Below are 11,389 nucleotides of genomic sequence, written 5' to 3'. Positions count from 1 at the left end.
AGTGTGGAATTTGGGCACACGTACTCATAATTTGGAGTCTGTAGGTGTGTCGGGTGTCCTAGTTTCAGTGAAAATGTAGTGTGTGTGTGTGTGTGTGTGTGAGTGTGTGAGACACCAATCTCCTTATCGCTCTGTATGGTTTCCAGGAGACAAGAGGTGAAATTTAGAAGTAAACTGCTGCTGTGCTCCCCTCAAAGCCCTACAAGGAGGCTTTTTAGAAAAGAAAAGGCTTTCAGTAAGGCCGAGGTTTTCACCTGGCTTCAAGGAGAGCATCTTGTTAAGCCCCTGGGTCTGGTGCACATGCCAGGAAACCCTTTTACCCATTGACAGAAACAGAGCTGCAGAAATCCATTTCTCCCCAGACCCTCACACTCCCTCCATACAGACGTGTGCGCACGGCATCAGTCAGAGTCTGGGGGAAAACAGGAAACAGCACCCTCAAATTAGGTTGAGGAGCTCATTTATTTACAAAGCTGTGAGTGGGGTAGAGGGGAATCACAAGGGATATTACCACCCCAGGTTCAAAGGAATGAGGGAAGAAAAAGATTACGGCAGAGATTCTAACTCATTTTGTACCGCAGATGTCTTTGGCATTCTGGTAAAGCATAAAATAAAAAATATATAACAAAGTAAACCCATTATAGTTACAAAAATATTAATTAAAAGTTGCAATAGAGGGGCGCCTGGCTGGATCAGGTGGATGAGCATGTGACTCTTGATCTTCGGATTGTGAATTCAAGCCCCACCTTGGGTTAGAGGTTACTAAAAATAAATAAATAAATAAATAAATAAATAAATAAATAAATATCTTCAAAAATAAAAGTTGTGGGGCATCTGGGTGACTCAGTCGGTTGTCTGACTCTTGATTCCGGGTAAGGTCGTAATCTCAAAGTTCCTGAGTTCAAGCACCGAGTTGGGCTCTGCGCTGACAGTGCGGAGCCTGCAAGCAATTTTCTCTCTCCCTCTCTCTCTGCTCCTCCCCCACTCTCTTTCTCTCTCAAACTAAACACTTTTTTAAAAGTTGCAGTCGGGGTGCCTGGGTGGCTCTGTCACTTAAGCATCCGACTTTGGCTCAGGCCATGATCTCACAGTCCATGAGTTGGAGTCCCACGTCTGGCTCTGTGTTGACAGCTCAGAGCCTGGATCCTACTTCAGATTCTGTCTCCCTCTCTCTCTGCCCCTCCCTTGCTCACGCTCTGTCTCTCTCTCTCTCAAAATAAATCAAGATTTTTTTTTTAAATTTTTAATAAAAAAAATAAAAAGTTGCAATAGGATAAATCATGCAGTTATTTACTGCCACATTAAATAAAAGACATTTGTAATTTTTTAATTTTTGTGTTTGTTTATTTTTAACAAAAGTGCTTGTCTTTAATTTTTTTAATGTTTCTTTATTTTTTTAAATTTTTTTTAACGTTTTATTTATTTTTGAGACAGGGAGAGACAGAACATGAACAGGGGAGGGTCAGAGAGAGGGAGACACAGAATCTGAAACAGGCTCCAGGCTCTGAGCTGTCAGCACAGAGACCGACGCGGGGCTCAAACTCACGGACCACGAGATCATGACCTGAGCCGAAGTCTGCCGCTTAACCGACTGAGCCACCCAGGCGCCCCAAATGTTTATTTATTTTTTGAGAGAGAGAGACAGAGTGTGAGCAGGGGAGGGGCAGAGAGAAAGGGAGACACAGAATTCCAAGCAGGCTTCAGGCTCTGGGCTCTGGGCTGTCAGCATAGAGCCAGACGCAGGGCTTGAACTCATGAACTGTGAGATCATGACCTGAGCCGAAGTTGGATGCTTAACCAACCAAGCCACCCAGGCGCCCCTTATTATTTTTAGAGAGAGAGCAAGTGAATGGAAGTGACGGACAGGGAGAGAGAGAATCTTAAGCAAAGTCCACACTCAGTGCAGAGCCCCATGCAGGGTTAGATCTCACAACTCTGGGGTCAGGACCTGGACCAAAATCAAGAGTTGGAAGCTCAAGTGACTGAGCCACCCATGCACCCCTAAAAGACAAGACATTTGGTTTTTATTTATTTGAAAATATGTTTTTAATGTTTATTTATTTTTGAGAGAGAGAGAGAGAGAGAGAGAGCATGAGCGGGGGAGAGGCAGAGAAAGGAGACACAGAATCCGAAGCAGGCTCTCCAGGCTCTGAGCTGTCAGCACAGAGCACATCGTGGGGCTTGAACTCACAAACCATGATCATGACCTGAGCCAAAATCAAGAGTTGGGACGCTTAACCAGCTGAGCCACCCAGGCGCCCCTTAAATAAGAACTTTAAACTGTGGAGGTGCCTAGCCGGTTCAGTCAGTAGAATATGGGAGTTTTGAAGTTGGGGTCATGAGTTTGAGCCGCAAATGGGTGTAGAGATTACTTAAATAAACTTTTAAAAAGTAAATAAATATGGGCGCCTAAGTGGCTCAGTCAGTTAAGTGTCCGACTTTGTCTCAGGTCATGATCTTGCGGTTGTGAGTTGGAGCTCCGCATTGGGCTCTGTGCTGACAGCTCGGAGCTTGGAGCCTGCTTCGGATTCTGTGTCTCCCTCTCTCAACCCCTCCACTGTTTGCACTCCGTCTCTCGCACAGTCTCAAAAATAAATTAACATTAAAAAATAAATTAAATTAAATTAAATTAAATAAATAAACTTACAAAGAACTTTAAACTGTGATGTGGTTTTTGACAAGGCAATACATGTAATGTGCCAGGCTCTCCATCAGCCAAAACTGGCTAGAAGCCAGAGGTGCCCTTGGTGTGGTCTGTACAGGTCAGTTTCCTGGGGCAGAGAGCAGTGTGGGAGAGGGAGAGCGGAGGGGCAAACAGAAGACTTCCAGCACACACACACACACACACACAGACAAGTTTTCTGGCCAGTATATTTTTTGTCCTGTAAGCACACTCCGTGGAGCCTAATTCTAAGCAGCAGTTACCCAGGAGAGCACGGAATCATAACAAGGGCCCTTAGCAACACAGTGCTACTTTCATATGGGATTCTAATCTCATGGGGTTCTCATGGGGTTCTAGTGAGTCGTTTCTTTTTTTTTTTTTAATTTTTTTATGTTTACTTATTTTTGAGAGAGAGAGAGAGAGAGCGTGCGCACGAGCAGGGGAGGGACAGAGAGAGAGGGAGACACAGAATCCAAAGCAGGCTCCAGGCTCTGAGCTGTCAGCACAGAGCCCAACACAGGACTTGAACCCACGAACTGTGAGATCATGACCTGAGCCTAAGTCGGGGCTTAACTGACTGAGCCACCCAGGTGCCCCATCTAATGGGTCATTTCCTGAGCCAGCTCAGCACCATCTCCCTGACTCCTTGGCTGGACACTCTGGCCTCAGTGACTCCTTTTTTTCTTCCTCCAAGGCTGACCTCTAAACCAAGCTTAAGCTAAGTTGACACCTCCAGCCTGGGTTCAGCAAGCCTTGCAGGCTTGGGCACCTCTGTTGCTTTGGGGCAGTGGTTCTCTTGAGGGTGTATCAGCATCACTCGAGGCACTTGTTAAAAAGCTAGTGTGTTAGGACCACTCCCCACTGTTTCTGATTCAGTAGGTCTGCGCTGAGGCCCAACAAGGGGCATTTCTAACTTGCTTCTATGTTAATGCTGGTGGAAGGGCCACTCACTGAGAGCCACTATCTTAAGGGGATTCTGCACATCTCAGCTCAGTTCTAGATCTTGCAGCCTGTCAGAGAGCTATCTACTTCCCCTATGTCCAAGTTCTCGTGGATTCCTTGCAGCAGGCCCCTAAATGCACCCCTACAGCTATTTCCCACCTGTGCCCAGAAGCCCCACCTTCCCTTTACCCCTACCTACTATGAGCTAGTCTTCTCTGCAGTTGAGAGGGCAGCGCCCTGAGTTGGGGTGGGAGATGTCTTCTTGCATGTCTGTTCTTCACAGGCTTTCCCCACAGCTGTGTGCTGGCTGGGATTTGTTCTCTACCCTTTTGCCCTTCAAAAGAGTCTTTCTCTTCACTTGTGTCCCACGTCAGAGCAGGGACACTTTATCCCCAGACATTTCAGCTCTATCCCACTGTGGTAGTCTGCCAAACCATCCTTGATGGAAAGAACAGTCTAGAAGGCAGTCACACCCTAAATACAGACCAGAGTCTTCCCAATGGCCTATAAAGCCCTACACAATCTGGCCGTCTCCCCTCACACACCTGGCTCCAGCTACACTGGCCATCCTGCTGCTTCATGAATACTCCAGATAGCCAGACATATTCTCATCTCAGGACCTTTGCACTTGCTGTGCCCTCTGCCTGAAATGCTCCTCTCCCATATAGCCACAGGGCTTATTTCCATAGCTCCTTGAAATCTTTGCTCAAATATCATTTTCTCAGAGAAGCCTTCCTGATCACCCTGTTTAATACTACAGTCCACCACAGCACTTCCTGTCCCCCTTCCCTACTTTGTTTTTCCGCATAGGTTCCTGCCACCTTTAATGATTATCATTTCTAAAATTTTTTATTTTTAGGTAATCTCTATACCCAACATGGGGCTCAAACTCACAACCCGGAGACCAAGAGTCACATTCTCCACTGACTGAGACAGCCAGATGCCTCTAATATATTTAATTATTTATTTTTAAATTTTTTTAAGCTTATTTATTTTTGAGAGACTGAGACAGAGCACAAGCAGGGGAGGGGCAGAGACAGAGAGGGAGACACAGAACCAAAGCAGGCTCCAGGCTCTGAACTGTCAGCACAGAGCCTGATGCGGGGCTCAAATTCACTAACCACGAGACCATGACCTGAGCCGAAGTCGGATGCTTAACCTACTGAGTCACTCAGGTCCCCTAATATATTTATTTTTATTGTCCGTCTGCCGCAATTACACTGTCCATGAGGACAAGAACTGACATTTGTTTGGTTCACTGAGCTAGCATATTGTAAGTACTTGATAAATATTTGTTGAATAAATGTATGAATAAGGAAATGAATTCCCCCCACTAGGCGCTGAGACCTGAGCGCAGGGTTGCAGCTTTCTCTGAAGGGTTAGAGGCAGGTGCAATAAAGGGAAGTCAAAAAGTCAGAGTTCACCCCAGCATCTCCCCTGACCTGCATGGGTCAGGGAGAGGGCAGTGAGAAGTAAATACTCCCGGCTGCAGAAAGGGAAATAAGGTGGAAGGAAGAGGAGAAGGAAAGGTGTCTCCATCAATGCTGGGGCAGGGTGGGTAGAGCTCTGGGTGGGGAGTTTGAACAAAATGTCTCAGTGAGGGGAATGCGCTATCCTCCCCTCCTCTAGAAGCAACTACCCATACAGCAAAAAAAGGAAAGCATATATATGTAGTGAAGACATTTATTAGAGGTTACTTATCCACTCTCTTGAACCCACGGTGACTGGCATCCCCCCACACGCACACACACATCCCTAATGTTGGCTTCACCTCCTGGCTCTTGTGTCTACAAATGCTGTCTCTCTCAGTAACACTTTCAGTTCCTCCAAAGAATCCACTTAAATTCTCAAATTCCTGAGCTCTGTAGATTTCACTAAATATTTCAAAGGAGATAAGATGAGTGGGTTACAGTGCACATCCTAAAGTGAACAAATAAAACTCATTTGGGGGCACCTAGGTGGCTCAGTCAGTTAAGCGTCCAACTTCGGCTCAGGTCATGATCTTGTGGTCTGTGGGTTCAAGCCCCGCGTGGGGCTCTGTGCTGACAGCTCGGAGCCTGGAGTCTGTTTCAGATTCTGTGTCTCCCTCTCTCTCTGACATTCCCCCACTCAAGCTTTTTCTGTCTGTCTGTCTGTCTGTCTCTGTCTTTCAAAAATAAATGATAAAGATTTAAAAAAAAAACTCATTTGTTAGACATTTCCACATTTCCAAGTGCCTCCGTGGAACTGCCAGACCAGAGAGTGAAGCTTCTCTCCCTTTCTGATCCCTCACATCTTGCATTCCTCCCAGATGTGCCAGTGGACTTCAGATTTTTCTCCCATTCATGGCCTAGAAAAATTCAGTCAGCCCTTCCTCAGCTGTCTATCCAAACCTGCATACCCAGACTCATGAAACCTGAGAAAATGCAAGCCTTGAGGGTTACCTGACCCTCTGGACCTGTTCAAAGACCATTTGTTCCTGAGAATAAATACTCCTCCGTCCCTCCCTACCGCCATACTTCTAGTGGCTTCTTTCCTTTCTTATTCTTCTTTTTTAAGATTTATTTTTGAGAGAGAGAGAGAGAGAGAGAGAGTATGAGGGTTGGTGGTCAGAGAGAGAGAGAGAGAGAGAGAGAGATAGAATCTGAAGCAGGCTCCAGGCTCCAAGCTATCAGCACAGAGCCCGATGCAGGGCTGTACTCACGAACCTGGGAGACCATGACCGGAGCCAAAGTCCGAGAGTTAACAGACTGAGCCACCCAGGCGCCCCCAAGGCTTCTTTCTTTCATGCACACACTGGGCTCTCCTTAAGAGGAATTTGGGAGAATGCTATTTTCTCTTCTCCATCCTGCAGCACCCCCCCCCCTTCCTTCTGGGGTGCTCTTGTCAGCAAAAGCTGATGGGGAAGTGAAGCCTGGGACTAGAGGAAAAGCGAATAAGGGGAAAGGGGAAGTCTGGGAGGGAGGCCTCAGAAGAGGCTGATGGGAGAGGAGACAGAGAGGGCGCCAGCTTAGTCTGTACCCACCGGTCCACCGGCCTCTCCAGCAGCTGCTGAGCTATGAGCCACACCAGAGATTTACAAGGTAGGGAAGGTAGAATCGGCAGAGCCTAAAATGAGAGTAAAGAGATGGACAGACCTGGGCGGGGGCTAGGGGGTGGTGAGCAGGCCTAGGAAGGCAGAAATGTGATGGCCCTGGGCGGGTGTGGGGGTAAGAAGAGGAATGAGAGGTAAGGAAGCATTAACCTTTGTGCCCCCTCAGGAGGAAAAGCCTTCGGGCTGCTGAAGGCCCAGCAGGAAGACAGACTGGATGAAATCAACAAGGTAAAAGGAAGATCTAAGGGGGCAGGGCCTGTGGGAAGGGAACCCTGGACCAGGGGACCTATCCTGCCTCTTGTCCCCCCCCCCCCCCAACAGCAATTCCTGGATGATCCCAAATATAGCAGTGATGAGGATCTGCTCTCCAAACTGGAAGCCTTCAAGAGTGAGGGGAAAACTGTCGGGGGGAGGGAGGGGGGGGAGTGAGGAGGGCAGGATTTCCCCAAGGACAGAGAAGGGACAGCAGAGACACAAAATCTACATTTGTGGTGGGAAGAAGGGAGGCTGCCCCTATTGCCCCCCTAGTTGCCGTCCCTTTCCTTGGGCTGCCCTGCCCAGCGCCCTCTCTGTTTCCCTACACTTTAACAGGGCCCCTCTACCCGACCCGCACTTCCTCAGGCTGCCCTACCTCCTCCTTTCACATCTTCCCCACCTAGGGCTTGGTTAGCAACTCCTTTCTCAATCCCCTGCCGTGCCCCCTCCCGAGGACCCTCCAGCCAGCGCTGACCCTATCTGCTTTCTCCCCTCACCCAGAGAAATACATGGAGTTTGACCTGAATGGAAACGGAGATATCGGTGAGAAAAGAGTGATCTGGGGAAGTGTGCAGACCCAGGAAGAGGGAGGTGTCTCCTGCAGTTCTTAGTGGTTTGGGAGAGGGCCCAGCTACCAGAGTAGGAGGGAGGAGAATGGGAATGTGAAGGTGAGGACAGAGAGAGACAGAGGCTCCTCTCCTCTCACCCCCATCCTCTGCCTCTAGATATCATGTCCCTGAAGCGAATGCTGGAAAAACTCGGGGTCCCCAAGACCCACCTGGAGCTGAAGAAACTAATCAGGGAGGTGTCCAGCGGCTCTGGGGAGACTTTCAGCTACTCTGACTTTCTCAAGATGATGTTGGGAAAGAGATCTGCCATCCTAAAAATGTGAGGGTCCTGTTCCAACCTCTCCTATACTTACCTGTTTTCCCCTCACCCCTATCCCCGTCCCCAGGCTCACCTACACATTACTCAGCATCCATTTCTTCCCTTCTGTGAGGGATCCTTCCAAGTTCCTATCCCTACCCCTTGTTCTAGTCCCCACATCCCCAAGCTCTCCCATCTCCACTTTCCTTCCTCTTCCTCCCACCATAACAACCCCCATCCTCTTCCAGACTTTCTTAAAAGGTTTTTTTTTTAATGTTTTTTATTTTTTATATTTGAGAAAGAGAGACAGATAGACAGAGCTCAAGCAGGGGAGGGGCAGAGAGATGGAGACAGAATCTGAAACAGGCTCCAGGCTCTGAGCTGTCAGCACAGAGCCCTATGTGGGACTCGAACTCATGAGCTGTGAGATCATGACCTGAGCCAAAGTTGGCTGCCCAACTGACTGAGATGCCCAGGCGCCCCTTCCAGACTTTCACAGTAGCCTAAAACGTATTCTCTTGAGAAGGCTATCTCCTGATCCCTCTGTCTTTTCCCATCTCAACCAGGATCCTGATGTACGAGGAGAAAGCAAGAGAACAGGAGAAGCCAGCAGGTCCCCCAGCCAAGAGAAATATCTCTGAATTGCCCTGATTTATGGTAGGGGAGATGTGGTGGGATTGATGGGGTTCCTAATCACCCCAGCATGGAAAAAGAACACAGAATTGTGAGCCACAGTTACACTAAATTAAATAAACTATCCTCCTTCTCCAGATCAAGTCAGCTCGGTCTCCGTTTGGGGGGAATTTTATCCTGGGTTTAGGGAGAAGTGAGGCCCTTTGAGGGAAGGGCAGCGAGGATTTGCCCAATTGAACAATCCATCCATGATTTTGTTTTAAATGTTTATTTATTTTTGAGGGGGGGAGGGGCAGAGAGAGATAGGAGGACAGAGAATCTGAAGCTGTCAGTGCAGAGCCTCACACAGGGCTCAAACTCACAATGAGATGATGACCTGAGCCCAAGTCAGAGGCTTAACTGACCCAGCCACCTAGGGGCCCCTCCTTCCGCAATTTTGTAAAGTGTCAACCACAGCAGATGGTTTTGTACTCCAAGGGAGATTCCAGATATATGATAGCCCTGATCTCAAGGAATTTAGATGGAACAAAAAGACATGTGCAAACAAACAAAAAATCACTCAGGTCCACAAGGAAAAGCAAGGATTATCTTTTTTTTTTTTTTTAAGATTTTATTTTTTTTAAGTAACTTCTACACCCAACATAGGGCTCCAACTCACAACCCCGAGATCAAGAGTCACATTCTCTATTGACTGAGCCAGCAGTCATCTCGAGCAATGATTACCTTGAACTGATATTCTCCATTACTAGTCTTTGTAAATTTTTAAAAGATGTTTATTTATTTTTGAGAGAAGGAGACAGAGAGAGAGCATGAGTTGGGGGGGGGGGGGTGTTGCAGAGAGAGAGGGAGACACAGAATGTGAAGCAGGCTCCAGACTGTGACCTGTCAGCACAGAGCCCTACATGGGGCTCAAACCCACAAACTGTGAGATCATGACCTGAGCCAAAGTCAGAGGTTTAACCAACTGATAATTTAAATGTTAAATTAGTCACTGAGGTCCTTTTGGGGAACAACCTGCAGAAACTAAGTTTAATGAAGGGAAAGGGGGCTTCTATTAGGAGGTTATTGAGAACAGATACAGGGGATACTGAATCCCTGGGTAGCAGAAAGGATTAAAAAGCCAGTCCCAGGAAAGGCAGGAACCTCAGAGTTCCTGAGCCTTCAGTGAGGCTATCACTGGACCTTTCCTCCAACTGATAGGGAAAAATCTGTTATATGATGGCTGACAGGACTGATCAGGGAATTTCAGTCCCTGCCTGAAGACTTCCCTTCCGGGTTCTTCTTCCCACCCTGCTTGCCTCAGGCGCCAAATTACTAATAATGAGGAACGCGGAAGTAACAGACTATAAATTGTCCCCTCTGTTAATGTTCTGTGCTCAGACCTCTGGAGAATGATCTCCTCTGAGCCCACCGTTGTAAATAAGCCTCCTTCCTTCCAAGATCTCCGAGTGCCGCTTGGTTCTTCTGCCGGGTGATCCAGACCAGTTTGTGTAACACAATGTGTCCAGATGAGTTAACTTAGCAACTCCCAGTTACTGGCTACTACTTCTGATTTCCTGACTTTCCGGGAAGAGGTAATCCAATTAGCCCAGCTCGTTTCAGGTACTGAGGACAGACTGTTGGCTCTTCCCAATGGTGAAGCCAGGTTGGCCTCCTAAAGAGCGCTACAGTAACAACTGTATGGGACTTCAGATGAGGAAGAGGTCATTTCAAGTTGAATAACATATCCGAATATAATGAAATCAATAGCTAACTTTATTGAGCACCTACTATATGTGAGATACCAGCCTAAATGCTTTCCATATATTAATTCTCTTAATCTTTGCAACAACCCTGGTGATACTAGGGAGGATACAAAGGATCTAGAGCTTAAATAATTCGTTCACCCAGGATAAATAAATTGGGTTATATTCATACCTCAGACTATTATTATGCAGCAACGAGAATGAACAAAGTACAACTACATCAACAATGTGGAAGAATTTCATTAACATAATGTTAAACAAAAGAAGACAGATGCAAAAGAACCCTTACTGTACAGTTCTATGTGGATACAGTACAAAATCGGGTAAAACTAATACATGTAGCAGGATGGTCAGGGAAGATGAAAATTTTGAATGGGTGATCAGGGTAGGCCTCACTGAGAAGATGACTAACACTGAACAAGACCTCATGGAGGTAAAGGAGCAAGGCATGTGGGTTTCTGGGGGAAGAACCAACTTGGCAGAGGAAAGAGAAACAAAAGGGTCCCAAGGTGAGACATGTCTGGTAGAGGTAGGGAGAGTAATAAAATCAGGGGGCAAGTCATTTAGGGTCTTGTGGGCTACTCCAAGGACTTTGAGAGAAACAGAGGCATTATAGGACTTTGAGCAAGGGAGTCCTTTGAGGCTTCCTTTGAGGAAAGGTCCACCCGGAGTGCAGTGTAGAGGACAGACTGTAGGAACAGGGGTAGGGACAAGTGAGGAGGCTGTTGCTATAACCCAGGTGAAAATTGAGAGTGGCTCAGATCAAGGTAGAAGCAGTGTATGTGAAAAAGCTGGATTCCAGGTATTTTTTCAAGACAGGAGTTCCTGTCTAATTGAAAGTGGGGAGTGAAATAAAGAAGGGAGTCAATGAGGATTCCAGGGTTTTTGGCTTAACTGTAATTTTTAATTTCCATCAGCTGAGATGTGGAGAGGACAGGTTTTGAGGTTCCGGAGATCAAATGTTCAGTGTTGGACCTACTGACTTTGAAATGTTCTTTTAGAGGGGCACCTGGGTGGCTCAGTCCAACTTCAGCTCAGGTCATGATCTCGTGGTTTGTAAGTTCGGGCTCTGTGCTGACAGCTCAGAGCCTGGAGCCTTCTTTGGATTCTCTTTCTGCCCCTTCCCCAGGCACGTGCACTCTCTCTCTTTCTCAAAACTAAAAAATAAAACACTAAAAAAAAAAAAAAAAAAAAAAAAAAGAAATGATTAGA

General features: G+C 47.0%; 1 protein-coding gene across 3 annotated transcripts; it reads left to right on the top strand.

Annotated features, from left to right (window-relative positions):
- Positions 1–6,199: 6,199 nt before the first annotated feature.
- AIF1 (allograft inflammatory factor 1) lies at positions 6,200–8,575 on the top strand. Of its 3 annotated transcripts, XM_027058131.2 has the most exons (6): positions 6,290–6,666; positions 6,844–6,905; positions 6,999–7,065; positions 7,434–7,475; positions 7,658–7,820; positions 8,366–8,575. In XM_027058131.2, the coding sequence occupies exons 1-6, from the start codon at positions 6,642–6,644 to the stop codon at positions 8,448–8,450; spliced, it is 444 nt and encodes a 147-aa protein (XP_026913932.1). In that variant the 5' UTR covers positions 6,290–6,641; the 3' UTR covers positions 8,451–8,575. The 3 variants fall into 3 exon arrangements, with proteins under 3 accessions (XP_014937634.1, XP_026913933.1, XP_026913932.1); XM_015082148.3 differs by lacking the exon at positions 6,999–7,065 and having other exon boundaries at positions 6,200–6,666; positions 7,337–7,475; XM_027058132.2 differs by lacking the exon at positions 7,434–7,475 and having other exon boundaries at positions 6,214–6,666.
- The last annotated feature ends 2,814 nt before the right edge of the window (positions 8,576–11,389 follow it).

This window comes from Acinonyx jubatus, chromosome B2 (assembly GCF_027475565.1).
Source record: "Acinonyx jubatus isolate Ajub_Pintada_27869175 chromosome B2, VMU_Ajub_asm_v1.0, whole genome shotgun sequence".
Taxonomy (NCBI): domain Eukaryota; kingdom Metazoa; phylum Chordata; class Mammalia; order Carnivora; family Felidae; genus Acinonyx; species Acinonyx jubatus.
Note: the sequence above shows the minus strand (reverse complement) of the source record. Positions and strands in the feature narration are given on the sequence as shown.

What these genes read in the sequence shown, in the direction of transcription:
- AIF1 (XM_015082148.3), top strand. Translation starts at nt 6,642, where the DNA reads ATGAGCCACACCAGAGATTTACAAG. An exon ending in CCACACCAGAGATTTACAAG is followed by an intron (nt 6,667 to 6,843) that starts GTAGGGAAGGTA and finishes GTGCCCCCTCAG; the next exon opens with GAGGAAAAGCCTTCGGGCTG. An exon ending in AGATCTGCCATCCTAAAAAT is followed by an intron (nt 7,821 to 8,365) that starts GTGAGGGTCCTG and finishes CATCTCAACCAG; the next exon opens with GATCCTGATGTACGAGGAGA.